We start from the raw sequence: 22,550 nt of genomic DNA, 5'->3' as shown, positions 1-22,550 counted from the left end.
ATTAGCTATTGTTTATGTAGTAGGGTTCCTTTTGATTTCAATGAGAAAAATTGTGGCAGCACTGTGTCTAAGATCTGTCTGAACAGCACACTAATAATGAAATGGATAGTTTTGTGAAGTGACATATGATTTCTTGATCAAATAAGTTAATATTCATTAAGTGAGGAATGAATGAAGGACCACATATTCTCCTGTCAATAAATCTCATCATAAATCTGCATGTTGGAGCAGATGACAGCAGAAATTAACTCAGAAGGCAGAGGTTTGGGTTCACTTTTTAGAATTCTAGCCTTGTTATTAAAAAATCAATTAAACAGAGTGTTTGCAAGGAAAAGCATCAGGATTGAGCAGCAGCCCAATACATAATGGCAGTTTCAAGGAACTGTGAGTAAGTTGCATCTAAGAGCACACTGGAGTTCTGAAGCCCTGATAACCACCCACAGTCAAGGCAGGGAAAGAGCCAGTTCATTTGTAAACATGAAACTTTTAAAAAAAAATTTCTAAAAAGGATAAACTTTCAAAGCATCTGAATGCATTTTGAGCTTTATGATCCTTGCTGTACTAGGGCATAGAACCTCCTGTTGCATTATATTTTGCCTTCTGAAATACTGTTGAAGCATACTTGATCTTGCCAGGACTTAACAGGAGTGTCTAGAGCATGCACTTTCTAAGATCCATCATGTCAATCCCTTTGTTCTAATAGCCAATGTCAACAAAATAAAGCTTTCTCAATACAACAAAACATTTGTTAGGTATATTAATTAAATACTCTATAATTGAATCATAAATGCATCAGCCACTGTTAATAATTACCAGCTGGATTTGGAAAGCTAATTCAGTGAGAACTGTGCATACTATAAATGAAGCCAAAGCTCTATAAACACTACTTTACCCCAGTCTCAAATTAGGTTTTGTCGCTTAATAGAATAATAATAATAATGAAATTATTCAAACACTAATCTAAACAGAAACCACATTTTTTGTCATTCAAGATTTACAGTCTCAGAATCTCTCAAATAAGAATCTCTGTTAAACTGAGTTCCCGAAACTAGGAGGTTCTTTAATACTTCAGTCATATTATGAGTCCCAGAGCTATTAATGACCAAATTCGTTATCAAAGAGGAAAAGATGAGGGCCATCCATCCAATCCTTTTAACCAGGGCCAAATATTTTATTCATTCAGAATATTTAGGCACAACAGAACTGCAAACATCAATCTTCCTTGGCTCTGAAAACCAGGGGAAATCTGCAGCTCATGTTTTTAAAATAACCTGAAGTAGTCATACTCATCTGAATTATAAAGACCTTTGAGATCAAGTCAGTCTCAACAGCTGTATTTTACCATATTAAAAATAAAAATTTGAGCCTTGCCAAAGGCTTCATAGCTCTCCCACATCAAGTTCTGCTTCCCTCACTGGACTTAGTCTGCATCAATTGCTCCTTCTTTTGTATTACAGGTCACCACACTCTGACACTGGTGCAGGATGGATTCCTTTCTGCTTCCTCAGAACAGAATGTGTTTGGGTTGAAGGACAAGAGATAGAGCAGTGGACTGCAAACATCCTTTCCAAAGAAAAGGAAAAAAGCTAGAAAAGGGGTTAATCCTATTCTCAAATTGTTCCATTGTTAAGTAAGACTCAGTGAGGCAAACCGCTGGGAAACTTTCACACTTGCTACTATTACAGTAAAGTGCAAACATATTGACCTTATTTATAACCTGCTACCTGTTAATTTTAATCTCAAACTAAATTTGGGGCCACAATGAGAAACTCTGTGAAACTAGTTTCAGTCTGAGTTTATATTTCAAACAAAACTAAGCCTTGACCTTCTCCCAGAATCAAACCCTTCTTTTCTCCTTTGCTTTTACAGAGAAACTATTCTTACATACTGGCATTTCATTTTTGTCAACTGTCCAATTCTTATCTGATGAATTCAATAGCATAGAAATGTAGTTGGAAGGAAGGTTTATAATGGGTACTTCTTATCTTCAGTGAAATATTTTTTTTAGACTAAATTGTTTCTGACATTTCACTAATGATTTTATGAACAACTTGACCTTTTTTGCCTTCCTCTTTAAAGTGCATAGTGTAGTCAACTACACTGGAACCTCTCAACCATAAGCTGGGAACAATGCCAATGTAAAGACTAAAACTACTTAGAAAAAGTCCCATTTGAAAAAGTTTGCCATGTGTGTAGAAGCAAGTCCAGAGGAGGGCCATAAAGGTGATCAGAGAGCAGGAGCATGTTTCCTATGAGGACTGGCTGAGAAAATAGAGGTTGTTCAGCCTGGAGAAGAGAAAGCTGTAGTGAGACACTATAGCACCTTCCAGTATTTAAAAAGGGCTAACAAGAAAGCTGGAGAGGGGTTTTTTACAAAAGCATGTAGCGATAGGACAAGGTGTAATGGCTTTAAACTGAAACAGCGTAGGTTTAGATTAGATAAAAGGAAGACGTTTTTTATTGTGAAGGTGGTGAGGCACTGGAACAGGTTGTTCAGAGAAGCTGTGGATGTCCCACCTCTAGAAGTGTCCAAGGCCATGTTGGATGGAGCTCTGAGCAACCTGGTCTAGTGGAAGGTGTCCCTGCCTATAGCAGGGTATGGGGAGCTGGAACCAAATTAACTTTATCCCTTCCAACCCATAACTATTCTATGATGCTGTGATTCTACTTGAACGTTATGGGTATACATTTATGTTGCACAAGAATTGAAGGCAGAACTCCAAACACATGACTGAAAGGCCTCTGCCCTGGGTTATTTATACTTTAAATGACAGAATGACAAAAAGTAAAAAGCTGAAAGATGAAAACAGAATATGACATTTCTGTTAGAAGAACTCTTCACCATTTTTCAGTTGATTTGTTCTTTAAAATCCGGTATCTAGCAATAGTCCATATTCAGAAACAATGTCTATGTTGTTGAATGATATTTCTCTCTTAGGCAACAGATGCACATTTTGGACTAAAATCTCCAAACTGCACTTAAGGGAGTGACTGTATGTAAAAATGGCAGAAAACAAAAGAGGTTTAATTTTTCAAGAATTTAAAATGTCAAAAATTGTTTAAACCTTTCCTGGGATATTTTTACAGAATTACATTAGTGAGGGGTGCTGAGGAGTTAGCATTCCTCAAACTGTTATGCTGGATCCAGCTAGACATCAGCAAAGCGAGTCACTACATTAAAACCTCCTTGCAGCCAACCGCCTTTTCAGCATGAAGACCTCCTGTATGTGCGCACACAGGAGAGCCACTATTGAACTACTGAACGATTTAATTGCTTTAAAAGAAATAAAACCAAAACACCAACCAGACGAAACTCCCCAAACCTCCTACTGAACAGGTAAAGTTTTACAGATCAGAGAGGGAGCTTGTGAATAGCATTCCAGAGGAACTGGTTGATAAGACTGTATTCATATCACCAGTTTTGTTTTATTATATTCACAAAGCTGATGTGGTATCTATGAAAATTTGGTCTAGATGCTGATGGTCGGTCTAGACCAGAGAAGACCCACTTTCTGTAGTTAGTGCAGTTGAATCATGTCAGTCCTTTGTGTTTTTCGTCACTTGTGTAAAACGTGTGTGATATTTAAGTTGCTTGTAAAATGATTCAAGAAAGTTCCAATGGGAAGCATTCTTAGAGTTCGTATCACTAGAGAGACATGGCAAAGAAATGTTCTTGCTTATGTGCATCTTTTAACATGATGTGCTTCAGCGCACAGTAAAAAATTGCTGTGAAATTCTAACCGGAATTAATTAAAAAGGGAAGTGTTTAACAAAGGAAATTTTTTTTTAAAGCCTTAAAATAAGCACTAAAATCGCTGCAAGATTCAACGAAGCATAGAGAACAACTTAAAAAAATGCAATGTAAAATAAAACTGCTGCTGGAGTCATACGCAATAGGACAACAAGTTTGGTCTCAGTTCTGTGCTAGGAAACCAGCTATTGTTTCTGAAAGGCTGAACTATAAACCAACATAAACTCAGTAAAAAATTGACAATAAAATCACAGTAAATGGGATTAAATCAAGAGAGTGCTTTGAACATTAATGTTGAACATTATTTTTAATATGCCTGTGTAATCCATAAAAGACAGGAATATCTCACTGGTGCCAAAGAAATCTTACAGTTATATTTTAAAGTTCATAAAAGAATTAATGACAGTAACTGAGCTCAAATGCTAAAACTGCAGACTTCAGATTCTGAATTATTTAGTCCAATGTGTCCAAATTTACTATTATATCTTCAACTCTCACTTAGGTCAGTACCTTTTTTTTTGTGGCTCCCGCACCCTGACATGATAGTCTGATTTTAAGTACAAACCACAGAGAATCATTCAAGTTTTTTTAAAACTGCACATTTAAAATGAGGACGTAAAGATATAAATTATGGAAAAGACTAACAGCTCACAGCACTGCATGATCTGCATGTACTGGCTATACATATTAAGGTACATACTGTGTTGCATGTATGTGACTACCTCAGTTATAGGCATCAGTTTCTCAGCTGATGTCTCTCTTAGCAGTTTTCTTGTCTTGTCAGCAAAGCTGAAAAGGAGGCCCATGATGTATCATCCATTGGAAAACTGCTGGGCACCTAAAATACTTGGAAAAGCACCCCAGAGCTCAATTTTCAAAGTGCTCAAAAAAAAAAGAAACAAGTTTTCAAGTGCCTTCAGTAATGCCTCTAAGCTTGGAGGCTGCAGGAGAAAAATGCAATTAGTTCACACGATAGCAAAATCTGTGAGCTGTGCTGATTGCCACTGTTTCCTTCCTTTTCTGTACAGAAAAATAATCAACAGGAAAGTCTTGCACTGTCTCTGCTATGGTTTGCAAAGGCTGAAATGGTTGAGACTGTTCTTTATCTTGAACATGCAACTTCCCACATGCATTCTTCCCACGAGGTCCTATACGTGTCCTCACACTCATTCCCTCATCACTCTCAAAATGTGTTGAATGACCTCCTCAGCCTGGCTGAGGAGCCAAAGCTGTCCATCAAGAACAAAATATGCATATTTATATTCAAAACTTAGTAAAACCAGTACTGTGCTATGTGCTCAGTCCTGTTCTTCATATGGAACTAACTTTAATCACTCTCTGCAGTTGAAGTCAATAAAGCATATCCTTCTCCACTAACAAGTTCACATGATACAGTGTTAATTTGTTTTCCATTATTCCTGTAGAGATATACAATGATAGTTCGACTAAAAGAAGCGAAAATATGGGGATTTTTGTTTGTTTGTTTCTTAATTTTCTTACAATTCTGAAGTGCCTAAATCAGGGCAGAAAAACAGAAAGAAAATCCAACTGTCTCAAAGTTACAGGAATGCCATGACAGGCAGAGTATTAGTGAGTTTAACTGTCATTATTCTAAATAAAATAAAATAAAATAAAAAACAACTTCAAGAAAATCACTAAATAAGGAAACTTACAAACTTATTCAAATGTGAAATTCCATACTAGATTTTAAATAATAATAACCTTGTCTATGCATTGGATGATTAGTCTAATGAAAGATGTAAGTTCTTTATATTACGGAACAGCTTTCAAATTTATCAAAAATCCCACATTTGTCATGTGTTAGGACACCCTATATCTACAAATGAGCAGATGGTAATCAACCACTAGGATAAACTAAAATTATGATTTAAATTTCTAATACTTTTTCATTTCTTTCAAATTACTAATTGATTACCCATCCCCAAAATTCACCACAAAAGGAAAAATCCTGCCTGTCTATCATTAATTGCATGCAAGTTAATGTCACAGCAAATTAACTTTTCCTTCCAAACCTCGTTGTTCCAGCCGTAGTGGGGATTTTTCTTACTAAAATGATCAGAAGATATAGAGAACTACATTGTGAACTATGCATAGGAAAAAGTGGGAGCCCACAATACTTTCATTCAAATGTTTCCCTTTTGCATAATCAGACACTTGAAATGTGTCTTCCTTAAACCTTATCACAGTTCTACTTTAAGTTCTACTTTATCAGAACTGCTGATTGGAAATTCAGCCTCTTACCATGCCTTTTTTTTTTGTTTCTTTTTTGGCAGTTCTGTTTTGTTGTTTGTTTGGTTTTCCCTATACAAGAGGAACTCTCTGAGGAATGCCGTCTTTCTCAGAGAATATCTCTAACTAAAACACATACACAACTGTGAAAGGCTGACCCAGATTTTTCAGTAGGGAGAATTTAGAAGTTAATCTCTGAAAACCTAATCAAATAAGCCACAGAAAGGGGAAATAATAATATTTACATGTAGTTCATCATTTACCATCTAGTTTAGTTGAACAATCTTAAGAGTATTTGGAGGGGGAAAAAAGCAGCACACGCAGCAGTACCTGACTGACAGAACAATTTCTGCTCTCGAATCAGTTCAGTACCTGCATATAGCACATACTTTGATAGACAATAGGAAACTTTCTTATTAATCCCACTAGCCTTCATATCATCTTGATGGTATTTATTCATATCTCTCCAAAGTCTGTCAATGTAAGCTTTAATGTTAGTAAAATGGCAATGCCTTTGAAAACTGCAGCAACCTCAGTAATTATTTTCTCTTACGGTTCCTTAGTGACCAGCTGTCAAAAATATCTCTCTATGAGCTAGGTTGATAAATTCTCAACATTTGAAATAATTTTTAACCTCTCTAATTGAACATAAAGCCACATTAACTACAATTTATGACCTCAGGATATTCCACTTCATTGACTGCTACGTTTTTCAACAAATATAACGTGAAAGGATGATGTATTTTCCCCTCATATGAGTCTTATCTAGTGAAGTTTCTGCATTCATTTCTAATGCTTAGGTGCCTAGCTGGTAGCTCCAAGTGTTAAGTCAGTTGATGATTCCCTAATCACAAGGCTTTCTCTCAATTGCTTTTGCTAAGTAGTATTTGCATTTAATTAAGTACATCTTAATTAGTTTATGGTTAATATTCTTGAAGTCCTTTTCTTCTAAGAAGCCTAAGTAGAAATGGCAGCGATTTCAGTGAAGACAAATACACTGGGCATTCACATCTGTTCATTATATAAAAATGACAGAGAGTTGGTCAAATAGTTTAATGATAAGAAAACACTGTAGGATTGTAAATTGTTCGGTGATTCGTGTGTGCAAATTTACTGTGGTTTTAGTTTCAATGCAGTATCATACAGTCTATTTCTTACCAGAAGAAAAATGGTAAACTTGATATTTTGGCCACTTAAAAAAACCATCATGAATCTCATAAACATGTGGATGTATTTATTTTTTTTAAATGAGAGATTTGCTAGAACAAGCACATAGTCCTTCCTCTTATCTACATCTTTACCATGACAGCACACACAAATCAGTGACATAGAGAAAGAGTCATTGCCTATTCTGCTTTCACTATGCAAATATTGGAAAATATGAATACCTTTTACAATATAATACTAAATTTTAAAATGTGGTTTTGGCTTTTTGGGTTTTTTTAAGCAATCATTTGTGATGACAGATGACTGATAATGACAGGAACTAATAATATACAAAACAAAAATAGCTGGGGCTTAGAAACCTACTATATCCAATGTTTTCCTAATCAAAGATAACAGCATGTCAACACACTTAAGAAAACATCATGATCTTTTTAGGGTTTTCTATTCCTTAATGAGATGAAACACCATATTTTACAAGGAATAAGTTCTTGTTGATGGCTATGTGCAATTTTCTTCTTTCTTCATATATTCACCTTATGGGAAAAGAAATTTTGATGAGTGGGATAACAGTGGCTTCAAGAACTCCCACATTCATGCAGAAATCTAATTTCAACAATAACACTTGAATACTTCTGCTCCTTCTCTGTAACCAAACCAGTAAATGCTGCTGCTACAGCTCAGTTATAGCTTACAGAATAGCATGTGTTTGCTCACCTTCCCCACAACACAGCATATGACCAGTTGTGTAGAAAGAATGCAGATACAGGTAACCCCTTGCAAGAGGTTTATAGGAAAGCTAAAGGGTGTGAAACTATTCTGCTACAGAGGTAAGACAGTTCTAGCTACAAGTTTCTTCCCTGTCTTTAAGCTCATCCAAAGTTTCAAACAAGAAATTTCAAGAAAAGTAAAAAATCCAGGTCAGTATTCCTCAGTGCATCAGGTAAAGCTTTGCACTATATACAAAACAGTTACAGGAACGACCAAAACCAAAGTAACACGCCATACCTTGAAATAATGACAACAATAAAGGACAACTCTGATGCAAAAATTAAGAACCTATTTAAAGATTGATATTTCCTCCTATAATTGCTTCAGATGGGAAACATCTTTGCATATTCTTTGGATGTAACTTCAAAATAATGGTTAAAAATAATGAACTAACATCTTCAGATACAATATTAATGCTTCCAGTAATCCCATTTCCATGTCTAGCAATAGCAGAAAAGTGTACCTCCATTTACAGTGGAATCATCTATTAGGATTACAGTCATGTAAATACAGTCTAAATTTGAAAGAAGCAAATAAAAACAGCTAAAGAAATAGTATTTCTTTACTCAGATAATATTTTTTAATGTAAAATGCAGTGTCATCTGCACAGATTAAACAAAAGTATGAAAAAACCAGTCCATAACTACGTTAACACAGAAGTATACAGAAACCTGGGGCATTTGGCTGGGGAAATTAATTTCATTAAAGGGTAACCTTCTTATTTGTGCTTGCATTCTTTACTCAATGAGAATCAGAAAAGTGGAAAATAGCTGTTCTCTTTTTGTCATCTTAACATTTTGTGGCATCCACTTTGAAAATTTACCTCTTACTTCTTTATCCCCTCTCTAAATTTTCACTATTCTTTTCTAGATTTACTAAGGTTGAAAACCAAAATTACATATTTTCACTCAAAAAAATATAGAAACAGGTTTTCCAGTTCTACCTGTATTTATTTACATAATTTTCTAAGTAGTAGGGGTGATGCCAGCCACAATATCTGTTCCCCTAAGCACACAGCAGTCACCTGGCTACCTGTTAGGGTCCCAGTTAAATAATCAATCAATAAATAAATATACATGAGGCAAGTTCCTTCAGTATACACACAGAGGCACACTGATGGTATCTTATAGCACTAACTATGACTTAAAAAGTAACACAGCCTTTTTATCTCTGACACAACTCTATGAGTTACTGAGTGCATATTTTTTATTATGCATCAAAGGCTATTGGAAAATTCTTCTTACAGATGATACCTTCTTTGATTCTTCACTACTTCAGATACCACTGAATATTCACCAGCATGAAAGGCTGTATCTGAATTATTAGTGATAAAGTGAGTATCAACAAAAAAGCCTATTCTAAATAGGAATACTGAATAATTAACCCAAATTAAATAAAACCAGACTTTGAAGGAGATTAGTTAAATTGTATTAACATTTTATGTTAATAGATAGCCTATTTTGTATGGTTATCCTTAGTCAGAATAAAAGAGAAAATTCTTGACAAATAGAATTAAGGCCACCTTAACTCTGAATAAGAGGATTCAGATACATTTAATATAGGGTTTTTTGTCATTAGTTTGGATCGACTTTTCGAAGTGTCTCTATGCACATAAGACAAAACAAGAACTGAGACATGATATGTGTTTAGCTGAAAATCTATACTTTTAACTTGATGTCATAGTAAACTTGTAGCACAGGGATAGAAGTCCAGTATTTCTAATAAAGAGCACAGTGGAGTACCCATACACTTCCTGACAACAGGAATAAAATTTTCCTACTGCTTGACAGGTAGTTGAAGCATTTTCATGGTTCATTTGCTAATGCAGTTTTACTGAGAATGATAAGGCAGAGAATACAAGTGTATTGATCATAACCAAGCACAGTTGCCTTCTAGTGTCAAATAAGCCAATCAAATGTCATCTTGATATGAAAGAAAAAATAAGTTTGATGACAGGCTACAGTCCCATTGAGAATAAAATCAATATTAGTCATGGGACGAAGTGGGATCAATATGTCAGACCAATAGGCCATTTTAGCAGGATGGAGAAAGGAGGAAAAAAGTGCTGACAGAGCTATAAGGAAGCAAAAAGAGAGTGTGAATCTGGAGGGTGAGATCACTTGAAAATTCACACTACATTTTTCTAAAACACTTGTCAAAAGCAGCAAATCACCTTAAAAAGATAAAGCTGATTCCAAGTTCAACTGGGCTGTCTCATAAACTTTTCCCAGTCAAGCCCCAATTGTGAAAAGACTTCAGTGAAAAAATTATATAAAAATATGACTAAAAAAAATTTAAAAATACTTTCTCTATTAGATTATAAAATGTTACAGAAACTCTACTTCACTTTAAAAGTGAAGGAAAATCCTTTCACACACTTTGGAAAATACTGTTATTTGAACATTGTTAACAGTAGGATTTTAATTACATGAATTTGAAAGTGCAGCATGTATGTATTTTATTGCAATATGTCTTTTTCCTTATTTAGAAAACCAGACATTTTTCATTGGAAATTGTGGTACTACTTTTTCACTGCTGAGTATTCTCATAAAATTTTTAAATTCATCTGATATAGACAAGTAGAGTGTTGTAGCCTTTTAAAAGGTTTCACAGGCAGTTTATTGTAACTGCTATTTTAGGTATTTCCTCCTCCCCTCCAACAAACTCAAAATTAAGTGGAGAACAACTTCGGGAAGGGCAATGTCAATCAAACCAGTTTGATTAGAAAAGATAATTCTGATGTGCTGTCTGAACTAGATTAATATTCAAGGATATAAGTCAGGAATAGAAGCATAAAAAGGAAATAATAGGCAAGACTAGAAAAACAGTAGCTTGAAAACAACGTGACAGTTCCACTAACGTCAGTAGAATGAAAGTGCTCACCACAATCTTTTCAAAAATTCCCTACACTGAGGTACTAATCTGCATATTTTCAGCAGTTACCTTAAATGGCCTTGTTTTTCAAGAAACTCTAAAACTTTCGCAAACTTCAGGCTTCTCATTTTCTGCATAAATATGAGCTTTGGTGAATAAATTTATACATTTAAGCTAAAAGGTTCAGAAAGTTGCATCATAAATTGATTCATAAACACTCCAGCACTGCAGTTTGAACACCAAGTATTTTCCTAGAATTTGGCAACCAATAGTATAATGTTATTCTTCTCTCTAATGCAAAAGCTTAATCCACAGCTGAAAAGAAAGACTAATGGTATGCACCTGACAGCATATTAGGTGACTTTTCCACTTGGTCAATTACCTAGTATTTCACAAACATGCAGTGAATTTGCAGCGAGTTTACAACTGTGCATTCATATATACCTGTCATACCTCTTGCCACACAAATAAATATACATGTATCTCAAAAAGGGGGTTAAGAGAGTAAGAAAAATTATTTTATATAGGAAAAGATGATTGCAAACATTTTCTTTGCATTATTCATCCAGCTGCAGCTAGTAAAGAGTTGTCACTCTCTATGTAATCTGACAGCTCAATTAAATCACAGTTAAAACACAGGACCCAAGAGGCGTAAGAGAGATCACTGCCACTGTCATGTTTACACATTTCCGAGAAATGGTTTTAAAATTAATTTCATGGATGCTTCTGTCTGTGTCCTACCACTGGCAGATAAAATGCAGTCTTTGGAGAACATCTTTTTATGCATCTTGCAAAGAATATCTTCTCATCATTACAAGTAGAAGGCACAGCATGCCTTTAGGGAGCTCAGAGGTGAATTAATCTTCTCTTTTGGAAATATTTTCATAACTGATTCCAGAAGACTAAAACTAACCCATCCCTTTTGACTTTTCCATTCTCCAAGCCTCTCAGCACATGGATTCAGAGAAAGAGTTGGACGGAAAACAGGCAGAGGTAAATACCATTACATCTTACAGATGCTAAATTAAGGACATATAATAACACTGTCACACCTAAACCAGAAATAACAGGAGTACATCTGCAATGTAGAGGGACATTACAACTTTCTTACATTGTTAATAAGTTATACAAGCTTATGTCCTAAAGTCACAGAAATCAGAGATTTCACTGTAGATTTACATCTACTCAAAGAAATAAATTGTATCCTGGAAATAGAATTGCCTTTCCCTACTGGAAGGACATCAGCAGTTTTCTAGAAGTCTCCTATAATATGTAAGATGCTTCTATCTAGTGTAATTCTTCTTTTCTCCCTCTTTAAATAATAATAATAAAAAAATCTATTCTGAGACCCTCAGAACAAGAGATTTTATATAGTTTCTGCTTAATATCTTTTCTCTGGAAAAGAGTAATGCACCAATTTGGTATTTACAAAATAATATCAGTGCCAGTAAATGATGTCGAATATCAGTAAAATTAAACTCAAACATCTAATAATTCCTAGGGAAATATTTACAAAGTTAATCAATAAATTACCCCCAAAACTATGTCACGAAACCAAACAAGAGTAAATCCCAGAATTACAGTTGCCTTCATATAATGCAGGCTTTTTAATTGCATAATCACATGCTTATTATTTTTCCACTGGGTCCCTTCCTCCTTCAGTTCACAGACTGGAAACTCCTTAATGAGGAGCTATTTGGTATTTTTATTCTTTTGTTCAAGGCACAAGCCTATGTTTTATTTACCACATACTAATTAAAAGTGTTATTAAAACAGAACTGGTGTTTTTCCTAAGATCTTTCTGTCATGACTACCAGACGCCCACTAATACATTGTTATTTTCAGAACACTCAAGATGTGATGGGTTAGTATTATATTTTGCTGACGCTGAACAAAAGTGGAGCAAAATTAAACCCTGAAGAATGAAAAAACTAAGGCTAGCTTTATCAAAGACATGGTATTCATTACTACAAAATGCCTACTTAATTGCCAAAGGAGATATATAATCTGTATCACAAATAAGTAACAGGTTCTGTGGGGAAAATGTCATGTTGGCACAATTAAATAATTAAGTACTTCCACCTGACACATTCAGATAAGGACCAAACAAACCATTTTAAATTTCCTAATGTTTGAGGGCTTGCTTTTGCAACCTAAAATACTTAATTTTGAAATTATATTTCTTTCCAATTTTCTAGTTTAAAAGAGAAGCCGAATGAAAAATAGTACTTCTGCCATGGGTGTTTCGCTGATGCTGGACAATGCCGCTCTGCCTGGTGATCTAATGAGGCAAAAGAAGATGTAGACTATAGTGCATTGTGTTCCAGCTTTAGAAGTTATGAATTTCCTTCTTTATTCCCCATTCTCTGGCTTCTTATCCAGCCTTATTTTCTCTAGACACTAATCCCAGTCTGCCACCTCACTGTCCCTTTCACCCGGCTCTGAAAAATTCTCCCCAGCTGCTTGTCAAATCCTCCCTTGGGCTGACCATTAACAGACTAAATCCCTTCCAAAATTAATTTCTAATCTCTGTCATGTAGAGACACTAAAATTTGCTTGGTCTCAGTAAATTGTCTTGGAAACCAGTGTAAAATCTCACCTTTCCCCAGTTCTTAACTTTGCCACTTGGTCTGAACTAGTTTCTTCGTCTTGTCTTCCATACCCCTTTTCACCAAATCCCAGGTACAAATTTATTCCTTTCCCTCTACTGGTGTTTCAGCTACCTGGAGTCACAGATACCTGCACCTCAAAATCTGGAACAGATCACTGGGAACACTGGAGAGACTGGCATTCTCAGCTGTTTGCCCTGATTCCAAGTAATCATTGTGGCTGGGCATATTTAGTTTGAGGTTTCTAAAGTATTCAGTGGAGATGGTGTTTTGTGCAGCGCACAGGAGTTGCAAGAACTGCAAAATGACACAGATTATCTTAAGGCTCTGAATTGTCACTGGAACAGTTATCTTGTGAAATCAAATATTTTTGGCAGGTAAGAGTGGTTTTTCATTAATCAGTACTCAAAAGAAATTATGATCTGTAAGAAATGTCAGACAATGAGCTGCTTAAGGCTGGAACGACTCAGAGTAAAATTATTTATGCTGGCTCAACATGACTAGCGCAGGTTTTAATTGTCACCATTTATCAACACACTAGTTTTACGGCTTTTAAATTTGATAACATTTATTTGGAAAATGTACCATTAGCATGCAGGTTGTTGGAAAATATAAATAGGCCTGTGCAACCTTTTTGTCTCAGATGGAAAACTGACTCCCATCAAACTAATGAGATGATACTGTCTTAGAACATTTTATCATAAAGATTAATGACTAGTACTGTGTAATATAATATGTAGCATTATTTTTATATATAACAGTATTAGATGTAATATTATCTGAGTATGTTTTGTAAAAATATTTCAAGTATTTTCTGAATCTGTTCTAGGGAGTTAACATGTTGGCATACAAAAAAAATCCAAAACCAAAGTTCAGTACTGGGTCTATAAATCCAGTTTTACAATCCATCCATAATTCCATAAACCATTTCTCTTTCTTGTTTCATAACAGCATAATTTGAATTAACAAATGGAAATCCTGTAAAGCATTAAGTTGACCTTCCTAAAAAACCCTATTTTTTTAAAATGTATCTACAATTATTCCCCTTTGAGTTGTTAACATGATAAAGCTTGGAGTCTAATCAGAACTGGGTTCCTGCATTGCAGAATGCTACTTAAATCAAAATGTATGTTTTGAAATCCCCCCTCTTAATTTACCCACAAGCAGTTATTGCAGGATCATACTGGCTGTGCCATCAAAAACAAAGGCAAGTTACTAAGAGTATGCATAATATAAAACATGTAATTGCACTCTCTGGTACATTTTCAAAACACTTGCACTTCCCACTACATCAGCTTCTACTCCTAGAAGTCCAACAAATCTCACACCAGCGCAGCCTCTCTGCAACGGCGTTATAGTACATTTTAGAAGTAAACAGGCAAAATACACCAAACTCATCTGACCAGACAGCCAAGTTATGATCTAAGACATGAGAAAAAAATTTTGGTAATTAAGCTGGCCTGGCCCACCCATTTTCCACCTAATTATATTATTTATGGACATTAATGTCTCTGTAGGCATTGTCCATACCAAGTGCAACTGTCTTCAAAAATATATGATCAATTGGAAACAAAGGTCTATTGCATTGTTATAAGGGATAATTGTTTACTGAACTATGCAGATGAAACATAGTTACATTCTACTTATCACTTTAATTGAAATCATCACATCAAATTATAGGGTAATTGTTAAAGACATGGAGAAAGAAAGTGATGTATTTAATCAATTCCATATAATTTATTCACTTCATGTTACATAAACACTAAAAGTACTCATTCTTCTACAAAACTCAATAGTGACATGTCCACTCTCCTAATGTCAAGATGAGAGACTAAAAGGAATTGGTGTTACCAATTAAAAGTGACCTTTTATTGACAGAAGAAATATCAATTATCAAACTTTCTGAGATTTGAATGAGATATTTTAAGCAGTACTGTGCACTAGTTTTTCTCTTAACATTCCTTTACATTAAATAGAGTAAACTTGTAAAAAAATTAAAAGCCTTAAAAATCCAATACTCTGAAACATGAGAGTGTCGATTTACAATGAATTCTTTAAACTCACTGTATTTTACTCTCAGTAAGAAATGTTTACATACACCAAACTTCTGATAAACTTATTAAATATATTTTTATGTAAGCAGAAAAATTAAAGGATGGAAAGACTTGGTTTTAAATTTCATAATCTACGTGTTTACAGCAAAGAAAAAACTATACATGTTACATTTGATTAAATCCCTCAGATGGTCATCCAAAAAGCTCTTGACAGCAAAGAACAGTTTAATGCAATTCTCTTATAATATTAGCTAGGTAATAAATATTGGGAAATGATGACTAATGCCCATATAACCAAGTTCCTCTGAGCGTAAGGCAATATGAGCTGAAAGAAACTGTCATTAGCTACTGTATTTTTCTACTAATTGACTGCTGAGCATTGACCAGATTTTGATCTGGGATTTTTTTTATAAGATTAACTGATTAATTCAATGTAATCTGAATTTGAATCTGGCTCTTTGTTCTTTTTAAAGAACTCAGTCATAAAGTGACACAAAGTAGCATTCTCTATCCTAAATACTCATCAAAAAATCCAACCAGTCTGATGGTTTCTTCATTCAATGCATATAACCACACAATAAAAATGGCAGAAAAAGTAGATTCTTTATATTTGGGCACACCTATAAAATATTTATGCCCAGACTGATTGATTCTCTTACTGTTTCCCATTGTGAAAATTAATGAAGACCAGCAGCTACTCATTTAGCGTATACTTGATGCAAGCTGTAAGTATACTGAAAGAGCCAATTCCTAAAACAGCCAAAATACTTCAAATAAAAGTTGCTGCACCAGCCAATCTTCAGTTTTCCTGAAATGTATTCTATATGTTTCATTAGCTGCCTATTGTAAGATGATATAAAGCCATAAGCAAATTTAATACAGAAAATAGAGATATTTATCAGGGAATAACAGAAGAAAATTTAAAATACATGAAGAAATTTCGTAAGATTTACTTCAAAGTTAAATTCAACAAAAAGAAGGAAGAAATATTTCAGAAATACAAATATTTCTAAATCCAAAGAAACACAATAAGGCAAATAAAACATATAGGATATTCATATGGCTGAAGTACAGCGTTTCCAGATAGTCTCAGTAGGCAAGAATAAACACAGAATAAATGAAATATACCCTGGAAATGTGCTCTGTTCCATTTTGGTCAGTACAGTGCTTCAGCTCCAGACAAAGTAGCTAAACTAATTGTTTTGAAATGTGTCTGAACAAAACAGACTAGTCTACCTTCTGTATCTTCTAATTAACTACTGACACCAGTGTTTTATCCCCCAAAATTGCAAAACAGGCAAAAGCCATCCATTTACATGAGAATATACCAATGGCAGTGGTGGTTGGAATTTGCGCTTCAGTCTCAGGGAGACCAGACCCGTGTCACCCACATCCATCCAGGTGCCAGAAAAGAGCTCGTGGCACTCAGCTACATCAGCACACACCTCCGTCCAGACAACTTCAGGAACAATTTTACTACTTCAAAGAGTTGTAGGAATTTACATATACACGGAGAGCCTTCCTGTTGCCATGGCTCCCTCTTCTAAAGCGAGTCTCTCTCATAGCTGAGATATAGAAGATGGCAGCGCGTCCACTCCTGTCCATCCCCAGTCAAGCTAACTGTAACCCAACAATTAGTGAGTTTGACCAAGATCCGGAAGAAAATTGCCCCTCAAAAGTGAGATCTGTTTTATCCAGAGTAGCACATACAGTGGTACAAAGCCCAGTATATTATAAAGGCTGTAAACCAATTTATTATTTACACACTCTTACAAAATGAGCAAGTAATTTCAGCTGACTGTTTGAGGATCAGAAGCACACTACTGACCCTACAGCCACTGCTACTGTTTCAGGCATTTTGTAGGTATTTTCAGCAGTAGTTAATTTTGCGGATTTTTATGTCAGAAATTAGTTTGCCCTATTTACATATGATTGGTACTAATGTGTCTCTTAATGGAGTGTGGAAGTGGTCAGCTTTCTCACTGTAGACTTCAAATGATACAGAAAGATTTTTGAAACTGTATTCTTCATAGATTGTCATCACTATAGAGAAATAGAGCAAATTCATCTGTTCTAAAAAAACTCTTCTGAACTGTATTAAAATACTTATAAGAGATAATATACCTGTACGTGTGCAGGTATGCCTTGTAAATATAAAAAAGATGGATAACAATTAATTTTAAAAAGTCATTTTATCATTATTCAAGGTTAATCTGTAGAATGGAACACTAGCAACAGATCTTTGCTTATTAAAATTCAGTATACAATGGAGGAATTCTGATCAGTTTCTGTCCAGTTTGTGATTTGCCACAACTGCAAGGTGTTCTTTACACCTGAAGGAGCTCCTTTGTGAAATTTCCTGGAAAATTATTCTGAAAAGGCTCTTTTCAGAAAAGACTGAAGTTCCTTTTATATAACAAAATACATCAAAGTTCATTATAGCCTCTGCAATGACAACCTGGGGTACTGGCTGTCATATTTTTTTCAGCCTGAATGAAAATTCTGATTACTGCCATCCGCTGTGGAAACAGAATGACAATCACAGGCCTCCGGCAATGAGACAGGAGGATAATCTATTGTTTGCTATTGTCTCAAAGGCTGTAATGACTCTTATCTATACACCAAATTGAAGAGAGATGCTCATTCCAATTATATGAAACAATCTCACAAATGCTGTTGCTTGATTCTAATTGTGAAGTAAAACATCCAGGTCAAGACACCTTATCCCAACTGATTATGCTTCAAACATATAGAACATGGAACAGTGCACAGGAAGAGAAGATACTAATCAGTGCAGCATTTAATTCACATTAAAGCAGTACCTTTAGAGTACAATGCTTACTCTGAAATATGTACCACCAGCCTTTTTCATTTTATAAAGCAGAAGCCAAGGGGAAAATACACTTTTATTTTAATACACTTAGTCCCTTCGATCCAACCTTTCCTATCCAGGCACTTTAAGATAGGCTCATTAATACTACTAATAAAAAAAACTCTTGAAGAGACCAAAGAGAATATTGTTAAGCAAAGATTAGTTCAGTTTTAGTAACATAGCAAACTTAAGTAATAATTAATGCTTTCCCCATGCTGTTTCCCTTCAGAGTCATTTTTACATGTAAAACTGAATGAAATTCCCTGTGTGCTATTTAGATCAAAATTATAGCAAGATTATTACATAAATTATGTATCCTGTTAATTGAGGCACAGTCTTTAACTGACACTCAATGCAGTCTTCTCCAAAAAAATGCTCAAAGAACACTGAATATCACAAATTTCTTGTGATGAGTAATTTAAGCCATGATGTTTAGATAATTGAAGAGCAGCATTCTCCAAACTTTATTTTACTGCAAACTACCCTGCAGATGTAGGGCTTGAAGCAAAACCTGCCTGAATGCAAAGTGCTGCTCTCTTGTATTTTGCAGAGCAGAATTCAGACGTCTGCAACAAGTGTTTGGTGATGGATACCATGGTTATTCTGTTGACTGCAGGGGTAGGATGCCAAAGTACTAGATGGGAACTACCTGGGAAGAGGTGGCAGTGCGTATTTAGAGAAGTATTTAAGAGTTGCCTACAGGTTTTTTAGGGGGTTGGTGCTATGGGAGACAAAGTAAGGAGATGCTTGAGAAGAGACAGTTTGGAGGGAGAGAATGCTGAGGTTTGTGGGTGCTTACTTTGTACTTTGCTTCTACTTCATCATGCTAATCTTTCTCAGGAGAGACTTAAGCAAAAGACACTCGGTATTACCAGTAAAATACACAGAATATTGTTTACTAAGAGAAGGGATTCAAAGGAGAGCTGGGGCGATCCACTATATTACTCTTCATTGCTTTTGCACTCTGTCGTATTGAACACGTACCTTTGTGGGTGATTGGATCTTTGCAAAACAAGCCATAATTGCAATCTGTTTTCTCCTTTCTTTGAAACTATGCCCACAAGTCTTTAACTTTAACCACTGACAGGCATTTGGCCAAAGCCTGACTTCTCACTGCTTCTGGGGAAGACAGCTGACATAGGCAATGTATAATGCCATATAATTCAGAAAGACAGAGAGACAAAGATTAATACTGTGAGTAAAAAACTATCACAAGTCTTCAAAGTCAAATTTGGCCAAAACCAAAGCTCATGCAGTGCAGAGAGCAAACCCTGTGAGTTTTCAACAGAAAATACCATCTACTTAAAAGATATCTCAAAGTAATTGCATATTCCAAATATACAATAAGTTATAATCAATATAAATTGCTATATCACAATTTAGTAAGCAATTAGGTAACATGTGAGAAAATACCCTCCCCACCCCCCCAAAAAAAGTAAACCAAACTAACCAAAATCTAGTAAAGAAAAAAAAAACCAAACCAAAACAAACTATTTCTTTTTGTTTTACAGATCAATTTTTTTTGCTATCAAAAAAAGAGAGAAAAAAATAACAATTATTCAGGAAACTCTTTCATTTATAAGGAAAAAGCCATTTTTCACCCAAAAATGTACACAAGCAAAATGCAAATAGTTTCAGTGTTGTTGCCAAGAAATTATTACATTACAAAGGGAAATTTTTTGAGATAAGGACAAAAATACAGTATATTCAGTACTGTAACTTTAGTCTAATCTCTTTCTGAGCTGTAAAAATGGTTACCAGTTCCCTTAGGTGTATACAGAAAAATAAAGCTTACACTCTAAACCTAAGCTTTTCAATTTAAGCCCCAAAACTCAATTATGACCCAAATTCTTCAGCATGAAATCCTAAGATTTAAATATCTCTACAATCAGTTCTTATTACTTCTGATCAATTTAATTTCAAAATATTTTGTGCAGCTGTTAACACTCATCCGACGTGTCCTCTTAATCCTCTGTAGGGAGTTAGAAGCCTATTACCATATTACACTGTAGTCAGTAAAATTGTTTTAATTTATACGCTGCTCTAGACTATAATATCACTAATGAGTAAGGAATATTCTTGCAACAATAATTCATGAATCTTCTGTAGATTAAAGTATTCTGTAAGCAGCTTTCAAAACTGGCTTTTGTGACTATGTCATGCAAAATCTGTTTTCTCCCACAGAAGATAATTGAATAATGGTGGTATTTTTTGACCTTTTGTAGAAGCAAGACAGCTCAGATTGTCAACCCAGCTCCATAACACACATCAAACCATGCTTTTTAATAAACACATTATTATTTTTCTTCCAGCTATACTTACTGCAATGCGCCTTGGTTAACTCACACTTTATTTTTTCCTGGACTGAGAGGATCAGCTTTGTTAGTGGGATTACATCAGGGAATTCAGTCACGCCACTGCAGGCATGAGTCTGATCTACTGATGAACGATAGTTGTTTTCTATTAATTTTCTCAAAGTCTCCTCAATTATCTTTGAAGATCTACAGCGTGCAGATGAAGGGCCTTGATCCTAGAGCAGCTAGAGGTCTTACCCTTCCTAACCAATACTAAAGGACATTTATTTCTATTCCAGACCTCTTGGTTTTAAGGATCAAGAAAGCTGAGAACAAAAACTGCTACCCTTTTGGACTACATATTAGCACCTTCACTCTAGTTGGTGTGTACTGCAGGAAAAAGCATCTTACCATCACTGTTGACACAGACGACAACAGGAACCTGTGTACCAGGGCCACATGGCTTTTCATTGTCTGGAATGCATTCTTCCAGCCCTATGATTCTCCAGTCATAGCATGAGGGCTCTTCACACGGGATGGCTTCCAGCAGGTGAGGGCAGTTTCCTGTTCCTCCTGTAGGCTCATTGGTGATGCGACGTTTCCTCAGTTTAAAGCCTGAAAAGTCCATGAAAATAACAATTCATCTTTAAAATGCAAAGCAAAGCATTTTTTTATCTATCTGGCCAGGTCCATCTCATCTAATAAATCTTGCCTAGATTGCTGGGTTGCCATTTCTCAAACATATTGTTTGTTTTCTTGTCAGATATCTTCCAATAGGGATGGATTACCAAATGAAATCAGCTTATAAACACTACATTCCTGCTCCAACTCCCCCCCCCCCCAAAATGAAATAGAAGAATAAAAAGACTACACTGTGAGAAAAGGCATGGAAATAAAACCAAGAAGTCCTATGAACAAATTTGCAGTAATAAATATCACAATATTCCTTTGAAAGCATTTAAAAATTTCCTTAAGACTACCCAAACTCATTTTGGGATGGAGAAACTGATGGGCCATTACACAGTGTGTCACCTGCGAGGTCAATGCTAGTAACCAAGAGCAACCCCCTCTCCCGCTTTCAGGATGGAATGTTGAAAAAGCCAGACTACATATAGTCAGAATAGCCTAACCAAATTGAATGGATTAAAAAAATAGTTTCTCATGCAATAGCTTTCTATAGTTTCTATCTGATCGGAATATTTTTAACTTTGGCAAGGGTTTTTTTCTTTTCACAGTCTCTTTTTTTTATATCAGTGTTCAGGCAGATTAGTATTATACAGATATTTTTCATAAAATTCTACATATAACTCTTTAATTTCTACCAGAACACAAACTAAACCAGAGAGTTGTCAAACACATATGTGCAATAATTAATTCTTTGTTTGACGACATGCCTCTTAATTTAATTATAATAAATATTACTTTAAAAATACATTTCCATGTATCTTCAATTGTTGTTTTTATGAAGGGTTTTTCCTAAACTGAAGAGATCAGCCAAATTATGGGCAAATGGTTTAGTAAGTCTGACACAAAAGGCTGATATAATTTCAAAAATAAAGAACTCCAGTGTCTGCAGCAACAAAGGAGGCAAGTGATCTGGAAATATGTAGAAAGATATGCTGCTAAAAGTGGGAGTGCCTGTACAACTTTCACATCATTCTCTCAGAAGAACTGTCAATGCAATTATAAAATAAAATGTAAGAATTTCCAGATACAAGGAAAACACTGGCAGTTGAGAAAAGATCCCTGCTCATGTGTGCAGGAATAAAGGCTTATATAATGTACATCTTAATATATTTCCTTTAGGCAGATGTCCAAATCAGTCTCACAAACCTAAACTTTACGCCCCAAAATGTAGCAAACCTTTCAGTGATGGAACAGCAACAGAAATAACAGACGACAGCTATACTC

At 35.1% G+C, this 22,550-nt stretch overlaps 1 protein-coding gene across 1 annotated transcript in view; it reads right to left on the bottom strand.

Moving 5' to 3' along the window:
* The window catches only part of THSD7A (thrombospondin type 1 domain containing 7A), a 263,425-nt gene that overhangs the window by 75,043 nt on the left and 165,832 nt on the right, over positions 1-22,550 (bottom strand). The window contains exon 7 of the mRNA XM_050332888.1: positions 21,051-21,254. Coding sequence (XP_050188845.1) covers positions 21,051-21,254 — 204 coding nt within the window. The remainder of the gene's footprint in view (positions 1-21,050; positions 21,255-22,550) is intronic.

The sequence above is a fragment of the Myiozetetes cayanensis genome, unplaced genomic scaffold (genome assembly GCF_022539395.1).
Source record: "Myiozetetes cayanensis isolate MyiCay16 unplaced genomic scaffold, myiCay2020 scf1, whole genome shotgun sequence".
In the NCBI taxonomy this organism is placed as follows: Eukaryota; Metazoa; Chordata; class Aves; order Passeriformes; family Tyrannidae; genus Myiozetetes; species Myiozetetes cayanensis.
The sequence above is the reverse complement of the archived record's forward strand: the minus strand, read 5'-3'. Positions and strand labels throughout refer to the sequence as shown.